Raw genomic sequence first — 25623 nt, 5'->3', positions numbered from 1 at the left:
GGTTTTAATCAAGCAAAAAGGTAATTTTCTGCCTACAGCCTGTTGTCTGCTCTTCAATGCAGACATGGCATTGTGTACATATACAATTCACATAAGTGTGCATATATTTTAACACTAGTTAAGGTCTGAAGGTCATGTTAAGTCTATGTCAGGGGCGGACTGACCATTTGGAAACTCGGGCGCTGCCCAAGGGCCCGGGGTCAGTAGGGGGCCTCATGAGATGCCCCTGGTACCTTTTTCATAGGCTTTTTTGAGTTTGGGCAAGGACACAGGGGCCCCATGATCCCCTATTGCCTGGGGGCCTCATGATTTGTCAGTCCGCCCCTGGTCTATGTCTACTTTTAGTTTACGTAACACATGAATAACATAATAGTGACACCCTTGGCTCACTTATAAAATCTATTTGCAAAAATGTAAAGCCCAACCAGAGGAGGCAATAGTTGTAGCCTAAATTGGACCTGATCTGACCCAAAACATTCTGAAGTCAAGAATTAGCCCATCCTTCTGGATCCCTGTCCCATCTCCTGTCCTTCAACTGCCAAATGTAAAGCCTGGGTCTAGGTTCCTAGGGTTCCATAGCGACTAATCTGAAGACTAAAACAGGTACAGTGCTTGCCAGCACTGCATGGTGCCTGCACACTGTTATTATCAGTTTTGATAAAAATGTGAGGAAAAACATTTATTCAGTTATACTTATTCACACACATTAAATAAAAGTGAATTGTCTTACCAGTAACAGTGCACAACCAGATAAACCAAGTGCAAAGGCACAGAGTCATGATGCCGGGTTACTTCACCGTGTGCGCTCAGTTCTCGCTCTTATCCTTTTGTGACTTATTCATATTCTTGTATTAAGCCTGTAATATAAGAATAGAATAACATTTAAAAAATGACAGATAAAAGAGAAGTATGGGATTTTTTTTAGTTTTCAAATTATACTTACCTAGGTGGATGCAGCATTCCAATCCTGCAGCAACCTGATGCTGCATGTGTCCTCCACTGGCTCAAAGTGTGAGAACTCCGCAATCACATGACCGCTGATCGCCGAGTTCTCTCCGCCACTGTGAACAGATCGTTGAGAGGCTGAGCCACGTGCCACTCCAGACTCTGGAGTAGATCCCGTCTCTGGGGTAGATCCCCAGCCTGGACCAGCTAAGTGACGTCAGCCGACAGCGGGCTACTATAAACGGGTCACAGGAGTGCAGACCGAACTGCACTTCTGTGATCCACAAAAGAGCTTTTGCTGTACTTCTCCTTTAAAGTTTGTTTTTTAGAGTAACATACAACTGTATTTTAATGCCCTGCAGATATTTCACTGTCAAATCACACTACGTTTTTATGAAACCCTACACTCCTACCCTACACTCCTACTATTTCCACATTTTTCACTGTTATTGCCATCCCCTAGGCTCCAGCACGAACATCCCTTGCAAGTCTCAAGCCAACTGACTTCTAAGGTTTTCATGTATTGTAGCGTTGATCTTTGAAGGAAGTTACTTTCAAGTGAAGGGCTACTTTTCAAGGCTCTAAAATACAAATCAAAATAAGGCAACATGCTCTGAACTACTGCTATTAGTAGTAAACTCAAAGAGAAGCAACAGTAGAACTCCAGGTAATATAAGAACTTCAGAGGCAGAGATGGGGCTGTGTATGGTGTACACTGGCAGGATGTCAAAATTAGCTGGTGACAGATTTAATGCATTCAGATTTTTGTATCACTGCACACGTTTTAACATGTAGTATTTTAAACAGACCATAAATAGACTGACAATACATGGCAGTGGAAAAAAATGCTGATCTGCAGCCCCTTTTTGTAACACTACAAGGCATGGTACTCATGTTATGGTGCTCTGCAGCGCAAGTAAATAGGCAACTATTAGGACTCATGTACACTGCAGCTGCTAATCTGACGTTCATTAGCTGTTCAGCGTTTTTTTCAGCAGCCCTGAACTCTCCCTAATGTTTTCCTATGTGTCCATGTACAGATAGTCGTTTACAGGCAGTTGAGTTTACACTCATTTTTTTTTTAACGCACCAAACTTGCGTTCAGAAGTAGATTTTTCAAACGTCAAACGCTTGTAAACGTTAACCACATTTATAAGCATTTGCGTTTTGAAGCATTTTTTAACTGTTCCATATCCAGATGCTGTCCAGAGTCTTTTTTCATTATCAGAAATGCATGCAAAGCATTTTCCATGTATTCAAATGGACCTAGTACACCAGCGCAGTCAGTTCCAGGTTTCATGTGAAGGAAAAAATGGTAGAACGTGCTGCATTATGCTCATGATGGGATCCATAGTGAATACAACCAGAAAAGACAAGTAATCTCAACACATACTGCTCTCTCTGCTTCTGCTCTCTCTATTCCTCTCAAAATGTCTGAAATAGTTAATTATTTACTATTTTTCAGTGCATTCTGGGCATTTGGGAAGGTCTCCTGAGGTTATCTTTTAAAAATGTTTCTAAACGCAAACACTTCTAAACGCGGTATGCAAATGAAGTTAAACTGACGTTTTTTTAACCTACGTTTTCCAGCAATCAGTTTCTATCATTCAGAAGAGTTTTCCAAATGCCCCGTGTACATGAGCCCTTATACTTGTGTATTGGGGTAATATGTAGAGTGGATGGTTGGAGGAATCCCCCCACCAGGACTTTGTATTTTGACACTGACAACAACAGTTCCACGGCTGTCAGAATACACTAATCAGCGACTGCAGTTGCTGATTGAGGAAAAATTTCCAACCTGTCTGTTTGCAACTTCTGTCAAGTGGGGATGGACATACACTAATCGAAAATGGGCCATGCCCCTGTCAGGGACCTTTAGAATGTATATTGGCACCAGGCAGGGATGTCCATTATCCCTGTTATTGTTTGTATTATCCCTGGAACCACTTTTGACATCGGTAAGAAAGAGTATAGATAGGAGGAGTAGAACATAAGGTAGCAGCATATGCAGATGATATGCTGTTTTACATAGTGAACTCTAGACTGACGCTGCCCAACTTAATGGGGCTATTCAAACAGGATGGAGAGTTATCTAATTTGAAAATAAACCCTACAAAATCTGAGATTCTAAATATTAACATGTCTAAGGTAGAGAGGATGAACTTACTGGAAGACTTTCCATTTACATGGAGTGAAAGGGAATTAGGCTATTTGAGAATAAAATTAACCCCCGCAATAAAGGATTTATACAAAGTTAACTATATCCCATTAATAAATGAAATTGAAGATGAGTTGAGAAGACTCTCAGGGGGGCGGGTCTCATGGATTGGGCGTATAAATCTGGTTAAGATGGTAATAGTCCCAAAAATTCTATATAAGTTTCAAATGCTCCTAATAAATTTACCCAGATCCTTTTTTAGGATAATAAGAAAATTGATATCAAGGTTTATATGGGCTAATAAGAATTAAGTATGAAACTATGTTATAATAAAGAGAAAGGAGGATTAAATCTGCCAAATATGAGGAAGTATTGCATGTCAGTGTTATTATCACAGGTGGAAGATTGGACACATAATTCACAAGAGAAAAGTTGAGTTAAAATGGAAGGTATATTAAGCAACACACAATTGGAGAGGATCATTTGGATCCCATGAAAGTTTCAGGTAATGGATGAAAATAGCAGCATACTGACATGGGAAGTGTTGAGAATTTGGGATGGTTTGTACAAGTCGATGGGGTGGAAATATAATTCATTATTGTTGCCGTTGGTGGGCACAGAATTTTTTCCTCCTGGGAGAGGGATTGTTTCGGGGAAATGGTTTAAAGATAGAAATGCACATTTGGGAGATATAGTGGATAAAGGGAAGTTATGCACTTTTCAACAATTAAAGAGTAAAAAGGACTTGTTTGTTGTGTTAGATGAATTGAGATATTGTCAATTAGGACCTTTTGTCTCAACGCTCCCCAAACCACTAAGGATGGTGTAGGACATGCTTCCATTTGAAAAAATGTTGAGTTCCAAAATAGTATGTGAACATACAGTTTCTAGGATTTATAAGATCTTAACTGAACTGATGGAAGCTGGAACTTCGTCATTCTTGGAGAAATGGGAAAGAACTGGGTACAAAAATAAATGATCAACAGAAGATTAAAATGTTTAAGTTAATGCCCGGTGTGATTAATATGAATATAGTTGAAATAAATTATAAATGTTTATCTAGATGGTATTGTATATCGAATGTTGCACACAAACAGCGAGGAGAAATATCACAGTTGTGTTGGAGGGGATGTGGGGCAATAGGGACAATGGCTCACATATGGTGGGACTGTCCAAACATACAGGTATTTTGGCAAGATATAATTCAATACATACAGGAGATTTGGGAGACATCTATTCAGAAGGACCCGTGGGTGTGTATTTTTTTATAAAACAGAGATGTCAGTAAAACAATATAGAAATAGTATACTATACCATCTGATTAGTGCGGCAAAAAGTTTAATTCCTAAATTTTGGCAGGTCCAGGACCCTCCAACAGTGAGGGACTGGATAGATAGAATAGATAGAATTGATTATATTAATAGGATGTAGGAGCTATGTTATATGGAGGAAGACAAAACAAAACATTTAGAAAAGAGTGGAGTAGGTGGTATGATTTTAAAACATCTGAAAAATATTTAAAAATGAGGGGTGCCCTGGTAGTAGAGTCAGAGAATCAAACTGGTTAAATAGATTAGAGAAAATAGGGTTACAAATATAGGTCAGTAAACAGGAAGGGAAAGAGATGGTAAGATTTAAATGGACAGGGGTATTTGTACAAGGAGGGGAGGACTTTGGGGAGGGGAGGAATGGGGTTAAAGTGGATGTATATGATGTGACAAAAGATCTATGGTTGTTATTTGTATTGTATTTTAAAAAATTAATAAAACATATAATATAATAATAATAAAAAAAAAGAAATTGGACCATGCCCTGCTGAACTGGACAAATTTCCATCAGTGTATATAGTCGTTTTTACACACAGGTGCCTGGCTTGAGGTGATTAGGCAGTGTATGGACAAATGGATGGAAACAGATTTTTTTTTAACTTGTTTCTCCCACTGAGATACAATACTGTGAAAGATGGGTTCCTAAACCTTTAAATTTAAGGACCCGAGTAAGGAAATGATTATCTTAATAGAACCCAAGTACAGAATTTTTACCAAAATGTCAGAAAAGCCACGCACAAAGCAATGACCATATAAAAAACACACAAAACAGTAATTAATGCAGAGCTATACTAATAATACATACTGGGGAGGGGTGGGGGGGCAAGGACTGTGTATGATGACACCACTGTTCCTTAAACTGGTAGTATGATGATAGCTATCTACCCACAGCTACTGTCTTACAAGCTGATTCGGCTTTAAATGACTTTGACTCCTCCAGAGTCAAAACAGTGTTTTTTTAAACATTCTGCTTTGCCGTTGAAGCAAATACATTTTTTTCTCATGCTGTGGGTGTTTTATTGAAAGTTTTTTTTTATTTGATAAATTTAAGGTTACCATGTGTTCCCCACTTAGAACACATTGCAGACACTCTCCTCCAGAAAACAAATCTTGGTTTTATTTTTTTTTCTGTTTCAATAATTTTTATTGGACATATCACAAATAAAAATGATAAAGTTACCAATCAAACTTTGTGTTTCACAGAGGTACGACATTAAAACGTAATATGCAATACATATGCAATTATTTCCGAAAAGTAAGCCGAGACTTTTATAACCTTACAGCTATTTGCAGGCCACACGAAAACTTATAACAGCCACCTTTCTCCACAGAGTGGGAGCACCTCTTCAAAAAATCTCAGAGTGTAGGGGGAATACACCCCTACAGAGGTATAGGTGACTTGGGGGGCTACATGCCGCACTAGGAGAAACATAACCCCATAGGAGGGAGGTCAGCAAGAACCGCTTCTCTTGCAAGGAACACCTATGAAAGCTTGTATAAACAAGTCAGAACAAGAAGAAGAATAGAGGGAAGTGAAAGGGGTAATAGGTTAGAGCTGGGTTTTAAATGTCCTTTAGAAGTAGACATTTCCAGATAGTGTTGTTTTTTTTTTCCCTTCTTCACCCCACAATCTTGTCTAGGTAATTGCCCCTGCCACGCACCTTGCATGTGTTTTCAATCATAGTCAATCATGGTGTGTGATCACTCCCAAATTATCTCAAGCTTGGACACAATGTCAAGTGGCAACCCAAACCCAAACATTTCAGTAACCCAATTTGGATCGCACTACTATAAAATATCAGTAAAGATACATTTGTTTATATCTATGCAAAAAAATATATATAATTTTATTAAGACAAAATAAATAATCTCTTCCTTCTTCACTGTTTTCTTGAGATGAATATGGACACTTGTCTCTAGGCCACATGTAATCTGCTTGCATCCGGGGACACATTACTATATTTTGACCTACAAATACTGTCTTTTCGATCATTTACCGCATCTGTTGTCTGCTGTTAACCTGCTGCTTGCAATAAAGATCCTTGGATGAGAAAAAAAGGTGTTTGGTGAGTTCACCTATCTGATACACTGTCCGCAGTGATTGTATCTGCTTACACAGGCCAGGTATAGAGGTCACAGCAAGGGATAAGTCACTAATACAACAGTTGGAGTCAGAAAACATATTGAACATTCACATCAGACCCTCCTCTCAAGGAGCTTACAATCTTAGGCTGGCCAAACATTATATAATTTTCCTGTATAATGTTTTCTTTAGATTTACCAAAACTATATAATAAGAGGCCAAACCTAAACACTTTCAATTTGTATGCAGTCAGGCAGGCCCATGCACTACATAGTTGAAGGTAAATCAGGAAATTGAACAAGAAAATTGTATAATGTATGGCTAGCTTAAGGTTCCTAATTTCTCAATACATACACACAGAAAGGAGCAAATTAGCCTTCCAGCATGTATTTGAAGTGTGGGAAAAACAGGAAGCACATGCAAACTCCATGCGAACAGTGTCCTGGCTGGGATATGAACTCTAGTTCTGCGAGTACTAAACACTAAAGCTGGGTATACACTAGCAGATCGAATAAAAATGTATGTTTTAGGAATGTTCATTTTTGACAGCAGTGACAAGAAAATTCAAAAGGAATATAAGGTAAATTTTTTTTTCAACCAATGAATTTCTAAAAGTGTATGCAGCTCCCATTCAGTAAAGTCAATTCATTCCAAAAACAGACATTAAAAGGAAACAAAACTTTTAACTACTCTTGAAAGCTATTTGTCAAGCTGTTGAATGCACACTGGCACTCTCAGCTCCTCTTCTGTGTCAGCCACCATAGCAAGCCACTTGCTATGGGGGTAGATCTGTGGGCTCGATCCTGAGCCAGGCTGTGTGCGTTGTTTGACGCACATAGTGCTGCTCAGCCCTGCTCAATCCTCACTTAATTTGAATGACAACAGCAGGAGCCAGTGGCTCCCACAGCTGCCTGTCAGGCCCTGTGTGAAGAGTGTGAAGACAGCGCAGGATCGACCTAGGAGCGCGTTAAGTGTTTGGAAGGGGGCTGTGATACATATGTGACATGGGTGTATAGAATGTATGTGTGAAGAATAATTGACACTCAATTGCCATAATTTTAGTAGGATATATCAGTGGAAGGGTAACTAGAGTTTAGAATAATAAGACAAGGACATTGTTAAAATCTATCAAGGCTAGATGTATCATTCATAGTTACCAGATGTGCAGTCGCAATCAGTCAAGGATTTATAGTTACAAGATATATAGTCGAACAAGTCAAGGTTAATAGTCACAATAGTTACACAAACAGAGTCTACTGCGCATGGTAGTAGACGAGGACACTGCAAATTATGTATATAAAAGACAGGGGATTCTAGGGGAATTTGGGACTCATTGAAGATGCGGCAGACGTGCCTTGCGGTGATCTCCCGGATTTCTCTTTTGCTGATTGCCGAGTCCCCCAATCGTTAGGCAACGGGTGATGCTACAATATCCGGTGATGTGTTAATGCTTTATTCTTGCTATAATATGATCTAAATATGATTTGCAATTCTGACAATTCTTATGTTATTATACTAACAGAACTTATTCACTAAATCATGTTTTGCTTTAATATTTATTAAGCTTAATCCGTGTATTAGTGAGCGATTGTAGTAGTGTTAAAAGCTCTTTGTTTTGCGGCAAAACAGGGGCCCAGCAAGTCCTTGTCAGGAATGGACTCACCACTACTGGTGCTGTGGCTCACTTGCTCTGTGGGCTGCAGTACCAGCTCCTACCAGAGGGTGCTTTCAGCAGCCAGGGTCTAACTCCTGCAATCAAGCCATCACCTGAGGCTGATTGCAGGAGGTCTATTTAAGCAGGACCAGGCCTGCAATCAGGGCCTTGGTGTTTGTTTCACATGAGCCCCTGTACCTGGTATCCTGTGAAGCTTCCTGTTGCCGACCTCTGCATTGTTCCTGACCCTGCTAACCATCTCCTGTTTAACCCCTAGCTTGCCTGACCATCCTTCTGCCTGATCCTCTGTACCGCACTGCCCGTGAGTTACTGAACTTGGCTTGTTACCCTGACCATTCTCTGCCTGCTCCTCTGGTACCTCGCTGCCCGCACGTTGCTGACTTGGCCTGCCTGACTACGCCTTACGCTACCCAGACGATCCATCCATCCATCCCACACGGATCTGTCCCTGTTACCAGGTCTGCCAGCCTCTTCACGTCAGGCTCCTTTCCCCGCACACCTCTGACAACACTCTCTACCATTGCCGGACGTACTCAGGGGTCGCGACCTGGTCTCAGTCTGCTCCAAGTCCATCCCCACCATCAGGGGCCCTGGTGAATAAGCAGATTGGGACTTAGACCCCGCACCCTGAGGAACCCCGTGCTGTGGGCTGCTAGAGACGCCGCCATGCAGTGCTTAACAGTACCAAACGGCCTGCCTGACCATTCCACCTCTCCAGCCCTGACTACACCTGTGTTCCCACACATTTCTGGTCATACCCGGATCCCTGACAGTCCTACAATATTTTTACCTTAATGCAGGGAATGCCTTAAGGTAAAAAAAACATTTTAGCTTTAGAACCACTTTACATCTAGTAAACAGGTGTGATGTAAAAACAGAGGACACACTATGAACAAACAGGTGATTGACCAAATAAAGATAACAATAAACATAGTGATTTGGCCACAAAATGTATGCCAGGATGAAGACATTTATCGGTTGAGCTGTGTTTTTGAAGACAGTAAAAATGCTGAACGCCCATTTCTGACTGTAGTATACCAGAACTGATAACTCACATTGTGAGTAACCGGATATTGGAGCCTCCTCTTCCAGTCTCCTGATAGTGGCTGCGTGTTTTCCCATGATTAGTGATGCTAACCAGCAAGCACCTCACTTCTCCCTATCTGACTGGCATTAAGACATCCCCAGGGCCTTTCCTATTTCCTCAGGGTATGACATCGGTATCTGTTTATGCCTTACCTATAATTGAATAAGTGTTTTTAAATAGACAGTAGCTGAATGGGGGGGCCCAAAAATTGTTTTAGCACAGGGTGCCTTTGGTGGCTATGTCCATCAATGTGCAGCTAACTCCTATTTATTATGATGGACCTGGAAATGATATCAGTGAAGGTAGGCAGAATTGAGGACACCCCCCCCCCCCCACACACCAAACTCTAAACAGTTAATAACATTTTTAAAATCCTTACCATTGAGGAGAAAAGTCTAATTGAATTTTCATGACCTCATCTCTAATTCAAAAGATAACAGCATCTGCTCTACCAAGGAGGAGGTGTAACAGCAGGGATTTCATCATGTCCTTTCCTCCCTCTCTACAGTAAAAGGAAACTTCAGTTTCCATCCAACACAGAGAATTGTAGTGAATGTGGGTGGATACACTTGGTCTGTACATGTTGAATGTGTCTGAGAGTCTTGGTCCGCCCACCATTGCAAGTGGGCTGAATTACATCGTTGCTTCCTGGAGGAAGAACTACAGAAGGGATGTGCCAAGACCAGTGGCTGGGGGAATAGGAGGCATAGCAGCCACTGGTCTTACAAACAGGACACCAAAGAGAATTTCCGATTTTATTTGAAAATGAATAGGCTATTTTAGAACAACTACTGAGTGAACCAAAAGATGGATGACATATTCATTGAAGGTAGGAAATCAGCAACAAGGACAAGTTAAGAATTTTTTGCCTGGAGTTCCGCTTTAATGTACTCACCCATTGCTATAGGGCATGTGGCCTGGTATTCACATGGCAAGGGGGTGCACTGTTAAGGAAATAGCAGCCCGAAACACAGTTGCAGTAGTATGAAGAACACAGGTCAACAAATTTCTCAGCATGTTGAAAGCTGCAGGTGCTCACCAGCTGTCAGATTCACCTAGTGCACATTCACCCAAATGTAAATAGCATGATTGTGACTGTGTAATGTCAGAAGAATGTCATATTACACAAAAAGATTTACTGAATCCTTTATAGTTATACTGCATGGTGGGGTCCTTTCACAGGATGAAAATTAGCCTTGTCTTATTTGAGTAGGCCAGTTTTTAACCCTGAAACCAGACCTGACCAGGGCATAGTGAGGCCATTTCACAGAATAATTGTTGTATTTGAGCAGACTTCTTTCTATCCAAGACTCTCACCATGTCCACTAGGGGCATGGTGAGGATCATATACGAGTGGACACATTTTCCTCCTCCAGTACTAGACCCAGGTATTAGGTGCTCAAACATTATTAGAAATAGCATTCTTGCACAAAGTAAGGCTATTTTCTGCATGTTAAATAGTACCCGATCGCAAAATTTACCAGGCAATGCATCGCCGTACATTCCGCACATTGTGTTACTAAAAAGGGTCATTTTTTTTTTCTGGTCCGTATTCAACCCTTTCATAATGGATGAAAGACCTTAATGCAGTGCACCTTAAAGCTGAACTCCAAGTATGATCTTTATTGAATAGTTACATTGGTCCAGCTTGGCATTATGCATGTATGCATTACTCACACCTGATGGACTACTGGGGAAGCAGGAAACTTACTGTAGTTGTTGGTGCTACTACAGTGATAGCTAGTTTAGATCAGCAGGTCATGCTTAGGTGAGATAAATGCCCTTTCTCCCCACCTTGTTCAATCAAAGTATGCCTTTATTCACGGATAAAAAAAAACAAGGCATTCTATGAATAGTGGTGGTGCCAATCGAGCAATCCCTGTGGTCCATGTCCAGTGGGACAGCCATTCACATAGAACCCAGAAGATTGCAGCTTTCATTGTAGTAGCACTGATTACTACAGTGATTTCCAGCTTCCCTGACAGTCCATCAGATACCAGATATGCATTTTTACATTGTGCCAAGCTGGATCAGTATAAGTATGTGTAGAGATGTGCTGGTTGCTTTAAATCTTAAACCGCAGTTGCAAAGCATTTTTTTTTCTTTTCTCTCTTTGTGAGTGACAGACAGGAAAAGCAGGACTGTGCTCTAATTGGTTGTTGCTACAGCTGAGAAGGATCCACCCATAGCAGCACTGTTGCATCTGAACTTATGATTGGCTGTGGAGGAAAGGAAAGAGGAAAAAGGAAGAAAAAGCACATGTGGGGAAGCAGACATTTTCAGGGGACCGCATGGAGCAAGGGCTCCTGGTGTAAAGTCACAGTCTCACTCTCTGTGTTGCTGGAACCCATAAACTGGGCTGGGAGTGTGTAGCAGAGAAATTGTTGCAGGAGGACAGTGTGCAAACCAAGGATTGTCCTGCCTGACACTCAGGATTACAGCCACTCAAGTGCATGTGTCTCTGGAGCTGCTGAAAGAGAGGTTTTCTTCTACTGTCTAATGTTATCTAGAGGACAATCCAGAAACAGTGAATACTCTGTGATGGAAGGGGATTTTGATATTGCTGCATTTGCTGTTCATCTCTGGAGAATGGTCATGAGAAAGCCTGCTCTCTAATTCTCAGAGTGACACAGATCTTGGAAAGCCCAAGCTGCCCAGAATTAGCTATTCCTCCTGCTGATTGATGAGAGAACTCTGTCTCTGTATATTACTGGTTTGTCTCCTCAAGACTTGTGCTGTAGCTGAAGAGTGTGTTTAGTTCCAAGTCCCCACAGAAGCTTACTGCTCTGAATATACTGAGCAAGTGTCAGTATATCAGGATTTCACCTGTATGGTAAAGATTTTGTTGAAGTGTTGTTTTTTTCTATTGCAATGTTCACTGGAAGATTCTGCTTAAAGGAGACTGTGCTATTCTGCTACCCCTGGATTACAAATACTCTCCCATGCAGAGAGTGAGCGCTCTTCCATTGATTAAAGGGCCCCAACGTTGACAGACTTTAAGTTTCATCCCACTGGCCAGTGGTTAGGTAGGACATTTCTGCTTTAGATAGCACTGCTATAGTAAATGTCAATAAGCTGCTAAACCTCATTAACAGTTATTGTTTCATGTGTCAATGTCTCTCTCATATGTCACCCTAGTCAGTGTGACACTAGTCAGTTTTTGGAGTCTTTGATGAGTGAATTGTGACTTCTTACTAACTGTGTTATGCAAAGTGGTATCTGTGTATCGCTTCTCGGCCTTTTGGCTAAGATCAAGTGTAGTATCTGTTCTTATCAGTGTCCAGTGGGGGTGCTCCCGACCATTCTAGTTTACGGGGATGGTTGTTGTATAGTACCCTCACTGGTATGATGGGGGTCCGGAAGGCTAGTACCGGAGGGACAGAAACCAGGGAGCGCCATGATTCGTTCTGGGGCCTTGGGAGTAATTCCTCTGGGAAGACTGGAAAGACCCAGTACCTCCTGATCTGAACATGCTACCTTGGTCTGGCCAGGGGCTGGGGAGGCAAAAAGTCCGCAAACTCAGTGCCCCCTGAGGAGACGCGCTCAGGGGTGTCACTAGTAACACTTGGGTGTGGGACCCCACGGTGTGAAGATGACACTCGGCCACTGTTTTTACACATCTTTTTGCACAGCGCCCTAAGGACCAGGCCTTTTGGCTAAGTTCAGGGCAATTTTTGCTACGGGCCTCAGGGCCTGGTCTGTGCACATTTCGGCACGGTACCATTTTTATTATTTTCTTACTTTTCTTATTTATTTATTTATTATCACTCCCACGTTTGTCACTTTTTCTTTGCCTTATGTGTGTGTTTTCACGGATGGAGGGTGTGGGTCCTCGGGCCTACCCTGAAGTCTAGGGGGAGGATGTGTGGCCATATGGTTCCTTCCTCCCCTGATCCCTAGAGGACTCTTCTTCGGGAGAGTCCCCTTGCCTAGTACTGAATGTCCGGCTTCGGCTTGGCATAGGGAACGGTGGTCCACCAGGCCTTTTGGCCAGGAGGACCAAGTGGGAACCTAGTCCCCGTCAGGAGCTTCGTGCCCCGGGGGATCAGGGACAGCGGTCCAAGCCCCTTTAGGGGTAGGACACAGCACACCCCTAAGTGCACGTTTTTCGTGTGGTGTTTTGCACTTGCACTTTTTTGCGGACACTTACGGGTTTTTTCGATATAGTTGCACGTTTGCGGACTTAAAAAAAAAAAAAAAAAATCTGTGTTTTATGTACATTACCTGTGTTAAATCAGCTAGTTCTTTTTCAGGGTTTGTCTTCTTCAATAAAACCCATAAAAAATATTCTCAGAGTGTCGGAGTGTTCTGGGTATAATCGGAGGTGTCACCAGATTCAGGTGGGAGCTGAACCTATATATCTAGCCAAGCATCACCCAAGGGTGTGCTACATATGTAATAAAGATCTAACCTGGAGTTTGGCTTTAATGCTCTGTAACAACTACAAATGTGTAATCTAGCTTTAAAGCAGAACTCCTGGCACTTAAACTTTCATTTAAATATACTCCTTAACCCCTTGGCGCCCACCCCCCCGGCCCTTTAAGGGTTTCAGAAACCGGGAGGCGGGGAAGAGTTTTAGGGTCCTGTGACCACCGTGATTCGCTGTCACGGTGGTCACATGCTTGGGAAACATCCCGATCGAAAGAGGAGATCGGGCCCTTTCCATGAGTACCAGACATGTGTGCTGGGAGCGTACAGGGTGCGCGCTCTCAGTACGTTTTTCTTAATTGCATGCAAATGTGCGGCTGCTCGGCATCAAGGCCCAGACACCGGGAGACCGCACTTTTGCGTGCGGCCGGCGGCAAGAGGTTAATAACCACAAAGGATATAATGCACTTTGTGAGCACCAATTGCCTTTACAAACCCAAATATTACCTTTTAAAAGTAGCAATTACATCATCACTGAGTGCCACATAGCCGCAGCAGAGAGTAGAGCTATGTGGGGGGCTTGTACAGGTACAAGTCCATTTAGGGGAGATAGCAGCAGTGACTGGTCTTTATTACAGGGAGCTCCGGCACAAAATTTCATGCTGGATTACTACACAGAACTTGAGGAAATACAGAAAGCACTCCAAGATTCAAATAAAAATACACAGGTCTCTTATATTTAGTATATTTAGACAACATTTGCTTATCCTGGAGTTCAGCTTAAAGCTGTCCATACACTGATGGAAATTTAGCTGGTCCAGCAGGGAGCAGGGATCAGTGTGTAACCATCCTCGTTCAACAGAAAGACATGCCGGAAATTGTTTCTCTATCAGCAGCTGCTTATTATGTCTGCATTTTGCAGACTGCAGAGCTTCACTACACTTGCATCCAGAAAGTGATTCTTGCTATCTGTTCTTATCCGGTAGTAACTAACTTCCTATGTCTGCTCAACATTTTCTTTTTTTTTTTTACAATGGACACTGTAAGTCCTACACCTATTTTACAGTAGTGCACCTCATACCATCCAAAAAAATGTCTAGAAAAATATTCTCCCAGTTTGTAGCCACTGGAGACTACTAATGAGCTATGGCCTCCCTCCCCCCTGGGTCTCCAGTCAGCTGCAGATCCCCTTACCTCCCACAGTGCCTTTCAGTTCCCATAGTGACACCCAACCTTCCACATTTGCTCACAGGGCCCTCAGGCCTCACAACAGACCTTAGCTTGCAAAGTGCCCTCCAACGTCTCACCAAGTCACTCAGCCCTCTGCAGTGCCTCCAAGCCTCCAGCCCTTTCCATAGTGCTCCCAACTTCCTACAATGTCCCACAGTGTCCTTCAGTGCCTACCAATCTCCCAGAGTGCCTCTGCAATGCCCCCAGACTCCAAGAGAGACACCAACTCCCTCAGTTGCCCCCAGCTCCTTCCAGAAGCCTTAGCCCTTAGAGGACCACCAAGTCTGCTGCAGTGTCCCAAACCCCCTACAGAAATCTTATCCCCTACAGGGACACCAAGTCTGCTGCAGAGTCCCCTAACCTGCTCCAGAAATTTCATCCCCTACAGCAGTGGTTCTCAACCTGTGGGTCGCGACCCCTTTGAGGGTCGAACGACCCTTTCACAGGGGTCGCCTAAGACCATCGGAAAACACATATTTCCGATGGTCTTAGGAACCGAGACACCACTCCTCTATCCGTCTCCAGGCAGGTCTGCCCACATGCAGATACGCCCACATACGAGTACCCTGCATGATGACATCATCGTGCCAATCCCATCACCTACACCTCGTACAAATACAGGTGTATGTGACAGGGTTGGCGCCATAAAGTGCTTATGTGGACCAGTCACACATGTGCAAAGAGCAGCTACTATGTAGAAAGCAGCTGCTCTGTTGAAAGCAAAATTACAGTTATGAAGTAGCAACGAAAATAATTTTATGGTTGGGGGTCACCACAACATGAGGAACTGTATTAAAGGGTCGTGGCATTAGAAAGGTTGAGAACCACTGTCCTACAGGGACGCCAAGTCTGCTGTAACGTCCTCTAACCCCTTCCAGAAATCTCATCCCCTACAGGGATGCCAAGTCTGCTGCAAAGTTCCCTATCCCCCTCAATAAATCTCATCCCCTACAGGGATACCAGTCTGCTGCAAAGTTCCCTATCCCCCTCATTAAATCTCATCCCCTACAGGGATAACAGTCTGCTGCAAAGTTCCCTATCCCCCTCATTAAATCTCATCCCCTACAGGGATACCAGTCTGTTGCAAAGTTCCCTAACCCTCTCATTAAAGCTCATCCCCTACATGGACACCAAGTCTGCTGCAAAGTCCACTAACCTCTTCATGAAACCTCATCCCCTACAGGGACACCACGTCTGCTGCAAGGTTCCCTAACCCCCTCATTAAATCTCAGCCCTTACATGGACACCAAGTCTGCTGCAATGTTCCCTACCCCCTCATTAAATCTCATCCCCTACATGGACACCAAGTCTGCTGCAAAGTCCACTAACCGCCTCATGAAACCTCACCCCCTACAGGGACAACAAGTCTGATGCAAGGTTTCCTAACCCTCTCATTAAATCTCATCCCCTTCATGGAGACCAAGTGTGCTGAAAAGTCCACTAACCCCCTACAGAAATCTCATCCCCTACAGGGACACCAAGTCTGCTGAAGTTCCCTAACCACCTCCAGAAATCTCATCCCCTACAGCGACACCAAGTCAGCTGCAAAGTCCCCTAACCCCTCCAGAAATCCCATCATCTACAGGGGCACCAAGTCTGCTGCAAAGTTCTCTACCCCCTTCCAGAAATCTCATCCCCTACATGGACACCAAGTCTGCTGCAAAGTTCTCTACCCCCCTCCAGAAATCTCATCCCCTACAGTGACACCAAGTCTGCTGCAAAGTTCCCTAACCCCTTCCAGAACCATCATCTCCCTGCAGTGACACCCAGCTCCATCAAGAGTCTTCCAGCATTTCAAAATATATTATTAAATCTCATACTTTTTTTTTTTACTGTTGGGGCAAGGAAGGTATTAGAATAATTTACCAAACCCTGGTCTCTATAATGTTGGGAACAGCTTTAAAGACCTTTTGAGATCCTATGTAAAGTTTCTTTTGTAGCACTGCTAATTATCTGTCATGCTTGCATACATCAAGACATTAATTTACAACGTTTATCACACATCTCCCAAAATGGCTGTCTTATTCAAAAGCTACAGTAACAGATAATTTCCTTTACCCAAGTACAGGATTGGATTACTCATGTTACGAATTGTAATTGAGTTGACAAGTGTATGTATGCTGCAAATGATACTGACAGAACCTTCTTGTAACTGTCAAATGATTGACACACAGACCTCATTTTACAAGCAGCACCGGTCAGGCAGAAAAATGCATCATTGCAATATTGTGTATTTGTAAACACCCTGATCTGATATTGCACACAAAGCATGATAGTGCAGTTTCTGGCCTTTAGCTAACAGATACAGAGATGTCAATGGTTAGTGATTAGCCAGGCAAGACTAAAGATTAAAAGATTAGAGATTAAAGATTGCTTCAAAAGAGAAAGGCACAGTCCATGTTTTCCTACCTGGTAGGCTGATGGTGGAAAAGAGATGCTCGCAGTTGCTTGTGAGTCGGTATGGCCATACATCCCTTGCTGCCTGATGTGTCTTTCTCTCAATGCCTGTCTCTTGTTCACAGATGAGCTGGAGGTGAAAGGAGTGGTGGAGCTGCTGATGCTGCAGGGGGTGGGAGGTGGGGCTGGGACACAGAAGGCCCTGTGGATAAGAGCCATGCGTCCCTATGTGTACAGATGATGGCAGATGAGGAGGAGGAGGCGATCACTGATTTTAATGTGCATGACCAAATGTGCTGCATACTTTACAGCAGATCTTACATTATAAAGGAATGACATGTAGAGTCTCTCAAAAGGCAGTTTACGCATATGGCATGGATAATGACAAATCCATTTTTAAAGCAGACTTTATCCCCAAAAACAAAAATTGCTGCTGCTGCATGCTGCTCTGCATGTACATCCCCAAACATCATTAAAGTCATTTGTACAACAGGCACTGATGACATAGGCGCTCATTTACTAGAACAGCAGGGTGAAAAATCTGATGCAGCTCTGCATACAAACCAATCAGCTTCCAGGTTTTATTGCCAAAGCTTAACGCGATAGTAAACTCTCCAAAAACAAAGTTTTACCCTGCAAGGCAATGTCATGTGCTAATATGCATTGCATACTGGCACATTATGTGGAACTTACCTTAAAACGAAGCCCTCCAGCAGCACACTGTCACCGCTGATAGGACTTCCATCTTCACCCATCCTTCTTCTGGGTTCGCGAGCTCTGGTGGCTTGAATTGCTGAGCCATGATGACATCACTCCTGTGCATGCGCGCGAGAGTCACTTTTTACGGTACACGACTCTGAAAGAACAGCACAAGCATGCTGTTCCTTCAGTGCGCATGCGCTGGTGCTCTTTGTAGGTAAGCATCTCCTAAACGGTGCGTTTAGGACTTATTTACATGACTTAGAAGATAAAAACAGACTTTACTACCGCTTTAATTGAACAGGCTGAAGTTAGAAGCTGATTGGCTTCCATGCACAGCTACACCAGATTCTGAGTGCTCCAGTTTTAGTAAATCAACCCTATAGTCAGAGTCTCACAGGTGCCCCTGAGAAGGCTACAGTGGCTTGAAAAAGTATTCAAATTTGACAATTTTCCACATTTTGTCATGTTACAACCAAAAACGAAATTTATTTTATTGGGATTTTATGTGATAGACCAACACAAAGTGGCACATAATTGTGAAGTGGAAAGAAAAAGATAATTGGTTTTTAAAATGTTTTACAAATAAATATCTGAAAAGTGTTGCATGCATTTATTAGAGAACATTAGTGAACAAACAGCATCATGAAGGCCAAGGAGCACACCAGACAGGTCAGGGATAAAGCTGTGGAGAAGTTTAAAGCAGGATTATGTTACAAAATAAATATTCCAAGCTTTGAACATCTCACAGAGCATTGTTCAATCCATCATCCAAAAAATTGAAAGAGTATGGCACAACTGCAAACCTACCAAGACATGGCCATCCACCTAAACTGACAGGCCGGGCAAGGAGAGCATTCTCAGAGAAGCAGCCAAGAGGCCAATAGTAACTCTGGAGGAGCTGCAGAGATCCACAGTTCAGGTGGGAGAATCTGTCCACAGGACAGCTATTAGTCGTGCACTCCAGAAATCTGGCCTTTATGGAAGAGAGGCAAGAAAAAAGCCATTGTTGAAAGAAAGCCATATGAAGTCCTGTTTGCAGTTTGCGAGAAGCCATGTGGGGGACACAGAAAACATGTGGAAGAAGGTGCACTGGTCAGATGAGACCAAAGTTGATTTTTTTGGCCTAAAAGCAAAATGCTATGTGTGGTGGAAAACAAACACTGCACATCACCCTGAACACACCATCCCCACCGTGAAACATGGTGGTGGCAGCATCAGGTTGTGGGGATGCTTTTCTTCAGCAGGAACAGGGAAGCTGATCGGAGTTGATGGGAAGATTGATGGAGCCAAATAGAGAGCAATCTTAGAAGAAAACCTGTTAAAGTCTGCAAAAGACTTAAGACTGCGGCGGAGGTTCACCTTCCAGAAGGACAACGACCCTAAACATACAGCCAGAGATACAATGGAATGTTTTAGATCAAAGCATATTCATGTGTTAGAATGGCTCAGTTAAAATCCAGACCTAAAGTCAATTGAGAATCTGTGGCAAGACTTGAAAATTGCTGTTCACAGACACTCTCCATCCAATCTGACAGAGCTTGAGCTATTTTGCAAAGAAGAATGGGCAAAAATGTAACTCTCTAGATGTGCAAAATTGGTAGAGACATCCCCAAAAAGACTTACAGCTGTAAATGCAGCAAAAGGTGTTTCTACAAAGTATTGACTCAGGGGGGCTGAATACAAATGCACGCCACACTTTTCAGATATTTGGAAAAAATTTTGAAAACCATTTATTATTTTCCTTACACTTCACAATTATGTGCCACTTGGTGTTGGTCTATCACATAAAATCCCAATAAAATACATTTACGTTTTTGGTTGTAACATGACAAAATGTGGAACTCTGTAAATCTCTGCAGCTCCTCCAGAGTTACCATGGGCCTCTTAGCTGCTTCTCTGATTAAAGCTCTCCTTGCGCAGCTTGTCAGTTTGGGTAGACGGCCATGTCTTCGTAGGTTTGCACTTGTGTGACCCCAAAAATAGTATTTCTGTATATATTCACCTATATGGTCTCAATTACCCATCCCTTTCCCAATCAATTCTGGGCTGAAAGAACAGTCAAACACTCTTGGTTCTGGGGGCACGGTTGGCGACTGTGTATATATATATATATATATACAGTCATGGCCGAAATTGTTGGCACCCTTGATATTTTTCCTGAAAATCAAGTATTTCACACAAAAAAGGTATTGCATTAACACATGTTTTGCTATACACATGTTTATTCCCTTTGTATGTATTGGAACAAATATAAAACAGAGGCAGAAAAGCAAATATGACATAATGTCACACAAAACCCCAAAAATGGGCTGGACAAAAGTATTGGCACCCTTAACTTAATATTTGGTTGCACACCCTTTGGAAAACATAACTGAAATCAGTCGCTTCCTATAACCATCAATAAGCTTCTGACACCTCTCACCCGGAATTTTGGACCACTCTTCCTTTGCAAACAGCTCCAGGTCTCTCTTATTGGAAGGACACCTTTTCCCAACAGCAATTTTAAGATCTCTCCACAGGTGTTCAATGGGATTTAGATCTGGGCTCATTGCTGGCCACTTCAGAACTCTCCAGCGCTTCTTTGCCATCCATTTCTGAGTGCTTTTTGACGTATGTTTGGGGTCATTGTCCTGCTGGAAGACCCAGGATCTTGGACGCAAACCCAGCTTTCTGACACTGGGCCCTACAGTGCGACCCAAAATCCTTTGGTAATCCTCAGATTTCATGATGCCTTGCACACAGTCAAGGCACCCAGTGCCAGAGGCAGCAAAACAACCCCAAAACATCATTGAACCTCCACCATATTTTACCGTAGGTACTGTGTTTTGTTCTTTGTAGGCCTCATTCCGTTTTCGGTAAACAGTAGAATGATGTGCTTTACCGAAAAGCTCTATCTTGGTCTCATCTGTCCACAAGACGTTTTCCCAGAAGGCTTTTGGCTTACTCAAGTACATTTTGGCAAACTGTAGTCTTGCTTTTTTATGTCTCTGTGTCAGCAGTGGGGTCCTCCTGGGTCTCCTGCCATAGCGTTTCATTTCATTTAAATGTCGACGGATAGTTCGCGCTGACACTGATGCTCCCTGAGCCTGCAGGACAGCTTGAATGTCTTTGGAACATGTTTGGGGCTGCTTATCCACCATCCGGACTATTCTGCGTTGCAATCTTTCATCAATTTTCCTCATCCGTCCACGACCAGGGAGATTAGCTACAGTGCCATGGGTTGCAAACTTCTTGATAATGTTGCGCACTGTGGACAAAGGCAAATCTAGTTCTCTGGAGATGGACTTGTAACCTTGAGATTGTTGATATTTTGCCACAATTTTGGTTCTCAGGTCCTCAGACAGTTCTCGTCTCCTCTTTCTGTTGTCCATGCTTAGTGTGGCACAGACAGACACACAATGCAAAGGTTAAGTGAACGTCTCTCCTTTTTATCTGCTTTCAGGTGTGATTTCTATATTGCCCACACCTGTTACTTGCCCCAGGTGAGTTTACAGGAGCATCACATGCTTGTAACATTCTTATTTATCCGCAGTTGTGAAAGGGTGCCAATACTTTTGTCCAGCCCATTTTTGGAGGTTTGTGTGACATTATGTCGAATTTGCTTTCTTTCCTCCCTTTTTTTGTTTTGTCCCAATACACACAAAGGGAATAAACATGTGTATAGCAAAACATGTGTTAATGCAATACGTTTCGTGAGAAATACATGATTTCCTGGAGAAATATCAAGGGTGCCAACAATTTCGGCCATGACTGTATGTATATACATACACACACACACGTGTATGTGTACATGTCTGTGTGTATGTACACTATATTGCCAAAAACATTGGGACACCCCCACCTAAACATTGGATTCAGGCGTTCCAATCACCTCCATTGCCACAGGTGTATAAAATCAAGCACCTAGGCATGCAGACTGCTTCTACAAACACTTGTTAAAGAATGGGTCGCTCTCAGGTGTTCAGTGAATTCAAGCATGGTACCGCGATAGGTTGTCACCTGTGCAATAAGTCCATCCGTGAAATTTCCTTGCTACTAAATATTCCACGGTCAACTGTTAGTGGCATTATAACAAAGTGGAAGCAGCTGGGAACAACAACAACTCAAATCACTCATGTCAACTCAGCCACGAAGTGGTAGGCCACATAAAATGACAGAGTGGGGTCAGTGGATGCTGAAGCTCACAGTGTGCAGAATTCGCCAACTGTCTGCAGAGTCAATAGCTAAAGACCTCCAAACTTCGTGTGGCCTTCAGTTAGCACAACTGTGCATAGAGAGCTTCATGGAATGGGTTTCCTTGGCCAAATAGCTTCATCCAAGCCTTACATCAAGTGCAATGCAAAGTTTGGGATGCAGTGGTGCAAAGTCCACCTTTGGGATGAAATAGAGCGGAGACTGCGAGCTAAGCCTTCTCATCACACATCAGTGCCTGACCTCAGAAATACACTTCTGGAAGAATTGTCATACATTCTCCTAGACACACTCCTAAACCTTGTGGACAGCCTTCCCAGAAGAATTGAAGCTGTTATAGCCGTAAAGGGTGGGCCAACTCAATATTGAATCCTATGGACTAAGACTGGGATGCCACTAAAGGTCATGTGTGTGTAAAGGCAGGCGTCCCAATACTTTTGGCAATATAGCGTATGTGTGATTTCCCATAAAGGTATGATGTGTCCAGGTGTATATGGGCTCCAGGAGCCAATCAAGGCACATGGAAGAAAGGTTGTGCGCGGCTGAGAGATGGACAGAGTGGTCATGTGTCCCTGTGCAGATTGTAATGTGTGCAAACAGAGAGATCCTCCCCATTATTACACTCAACGTATTCTCCTTCATTCCTGGTACAGACGTCACCTCCAGCACCCTGACCAGCCTCTGCACTGCCAGGATGAAAACGGTAGCAGAGGGACAGGTTGGGGCAGCGTAACAGGAGATGGGGAGAGGGACAGGAGGGGAGCAGTGTTACAGGAGGGGAGCAACATCCCAGGAGGTATCACAGTGTCACAGGACCGAGAAGAACCTCTCCAACATCAGGTAGTGGCAGGTGGTGGGGCTTGCGCAGTCCCAGTTAGGGAGGTGGGGGGGCGCAAAGAGGTGTCCATAAGCTGGGGGTGCGGGGTCACCGCCAGGATGACAGGGGTCAGGGGGTGCAGGGTTTCAGGCAGGTGTCCAGGTCTTACAGCTGCTGCACTCCTTCTGCTGATCATGAGGCTTCCAGTCTAACTGAGACATGACGTGCCAAAGAGAGATTAGCCACCGAAGACATCCTGCCTCTTCAAAAAATACTTATTGCACCCTGTGCCCCTGCTCACCTCTGATGCTTAGCTCCCCCCTCCTCCTCCCTGCTGCCCGTCTAACCCCTGCTCCATCTAGGTAGCAGGACAGGCACTCTGTGTGTATGTGTATCACCAGCAATTCCCCTGCACGGTGGGGTCCCTGCTGCTCAAACAAGGAGCAATTCTCATATTTGATGGCGTGCTCTGCTCCTACCTTCTCTCTGGGACCGGCCTCCCCTCTGCTTGCTGTGCCGTTGCTATTGGTAAGGTGTGCAGAGGATCCCTCTACACAGTTGAAGTTGCAGGTTACCACCCCCCCCCCCCCCCCATCTTGGCATCCATGAGTGCAGTGTGTGTCAGGGCACAGTGACCCCCTCGGGCCCATGTGCAGTTAACATGTTGCAACCATGGATGATATGCCATTGTGCCAGTTGCACCGGTCCAGACAGCCCGCATGCCAGTTGCTCTGGTCCAGCCTGCCCGCACGCCAATTGCTCTGGTCAAGCCTGCCACCACAACAGTTGCTCCGGTCCAGCCCATGTTAATCAAGCCTTCTGCTCTAGACCTGCCTGTAACAGTCTCAACTATGGGCTAGTTTACTCCTGACTCATCCGCAGCTCCGTCTTTTCATATTTTGGATTCTCAGTATCCAGGTCTCACCCTACCACAATTACATCGGCTCAAGCCTGTCTTAGACATTCTGTCCATCCTTGGGACAAACTGATTCATTCAGCCAAGTGGGCTCCTCAACCATTTCCTAAAGCCATTATGCAACAAGCCCATGTTCCACCCTTTCAGTCTGACCTTGTTGAGCTTCGGCCTGCTACTCATATCCAGCCTGATGCAGCTGATCCCATGCTTACTGTCCACACAAATTCCATTGATCCTCTGCCTGATGCCCAGCCTGCCTCCAATGGTTTTGTGCCCACTGCCCAGCTAGTCTTCAGTATCAGTCAGGGTTTAGGTCTCATCAGCTGTTGGGTCTAATATTCTCGTGCCTATGTTTGTTGCACACCTGGCACAGGGTACCTGTTTACAGAGTCATAACTATAAGGGATGCAACTGCAACCCAGCCTAGTGCTTCAGGGTGCCCATATAGCTCCCCATGTCATATTTGTCTACACTTGGATGGGGGGGGGGGGGTATGTAGAGGAACAGATCCTGCAGCCATTGAAAGCTAGCATCTTCTCCTCTCCCTCTCGTATTCAGTGGCTGCAGGAGGGAAACATTGAGGGAATAGGATGCTCTATATGCTGCCCCCTCCTATCCAGCCTGGTACTAGGTGCTTCTGGCAGTCAAGATCCACGATGCAACAAGATACAAGCAGTCATCAGTTGCTAGGACCGCTGTCTCCACCTCCCACATCCAGCTTCTTGCCCCAAGGCTGTTCACGAGTGGTAGCCTACAAATGCCAATGTATTTCTGAGTCTGGAAAAATAGACAGTGCCCAGCACCAAGGTGAGTAAAGTGTGCGTCAAAGTGTCCTACTATCACACTGCTGCCCCAACACCCCCCTCTCCCCATCACACTGCGCCCCCCCCCCCCCCTTCCAGTAAATACAGAACAAACATATCATGCTTTAGAATTGCTCCTGATTGTGGAATGGCAACAAACTAGGTTTCATTAAATTAGCCAAAGCCAATGCTTTTAAAGCCTTTACAAGTTACCACAGCAGATTTGCATATTAGATCTAGTGCTAGAATTATTGTTCCTGCTCTCACGCCCGCAGTAATACATCACATGTGTGGTACAATCGCTTATGTTTGTATGATTGTTTATGTATGCATGCCTTTGCAAATGAGAACTGGGGCACCTTCTCCCCTCCCCCCCCCCCCTTTATCACTTTTATTGCCATCCCAAGTGATGAACAAAAATCCCTTGTAATAGCAGGAGCCATGACAGGTACACATTATGGAGAGATCTGGGGTCTCCTCTGGCCTCCAAAAGCAACAGATCAAACAGATCTTAGTTTTATCTGGTGCTACACAAGCCAGCAATGGCTTGTAAACAAATGAAGCAGAAGTGATGAAATCCTTCTCACTTCTGACGCCACACAGTGGGAGAAACACCAGTTACTCTGTTTGTGGAAGCTGTCCACCATAACACCACAAACTGCAGCCACACCCTTTGAGTTCATCATTAAAATGCAAAAAACACAGTGAATTTTAAAACAATTAAATTATTAGGGCATACCTAAAGAACCATTTAATGCATATGCAGTCAGGTAAACCCTGGCAAATAGTGCAGTTACTTTAGATCTGAGGAGAATATGGAAGAAAAAGAAAGAAACAGCGTTTTTGTTTGCACATGATTGGATGAAAGAAATCAGCAAAGCTTCGCCTCATTTCAGAGCTTCCCCTCCAATCTAATGCAACTG

General features: G+C 43.7%; 1 protein-coding gene and 1 pseudogene across 2 annotated transcripts in view; one reads left to right on the top strand and one right to left on the bottom strand.

Annotated features, from left to right (window-relative positions):
• Positions 1 to 17487, bottom strand: part of KIAA0319 (KIAA0319 ortholog) — an 89272-nt gene extending 71785 nt beyond the window's left edge. For both annotated transcript variants that reach the window (XM_089682244.1, XM_089682245.1), the window contains exons 1-2: positions 17284 to 17487; positions 731 to 857 (exon numbers count right to left, since the gene is read on the bottom strand). In XM_089682244.1, coding sequence (XP_089538370.1) covers positions 731 to 779 — 49 coding nt within the window. In that variant the 5' untranslated portion in view covers positions 780 to 857; positions 17284 to 17487. The remainder of the gene's footprint in view (positions 1 to 730; positions 858 to 17283) is intronic.
• On the top strand, positions 12502 to 12616 carry LOC149458383 (U2 spliceosomal RNA; annotated as a pseudogene).
• Positions 17488 to 25623: the final 8136 nt, after the last annotated feature.

This window comes from Staurois parvus, unplaced genomic scaffold (assembly GCF_062004578.1).
Source record: "Staurois parvus isolate SC_StPar_1 unplaced genomic scaffold, SC_StPar_1.0 ptg000287l, whole genome shotgun sequence".
Classification (NCBI taxonomy): domain Eukaryota; kingdom Metazoa; phylum Chordata; class Amphibia; order Anura; family Ranidae; genus Staurois; species Staurois parvus.
The sequence above is the reverse complement of the archived record's forward strand: the minus strand, read 5'-3'. Positions and strand labels throughout refer to the sequence as shown.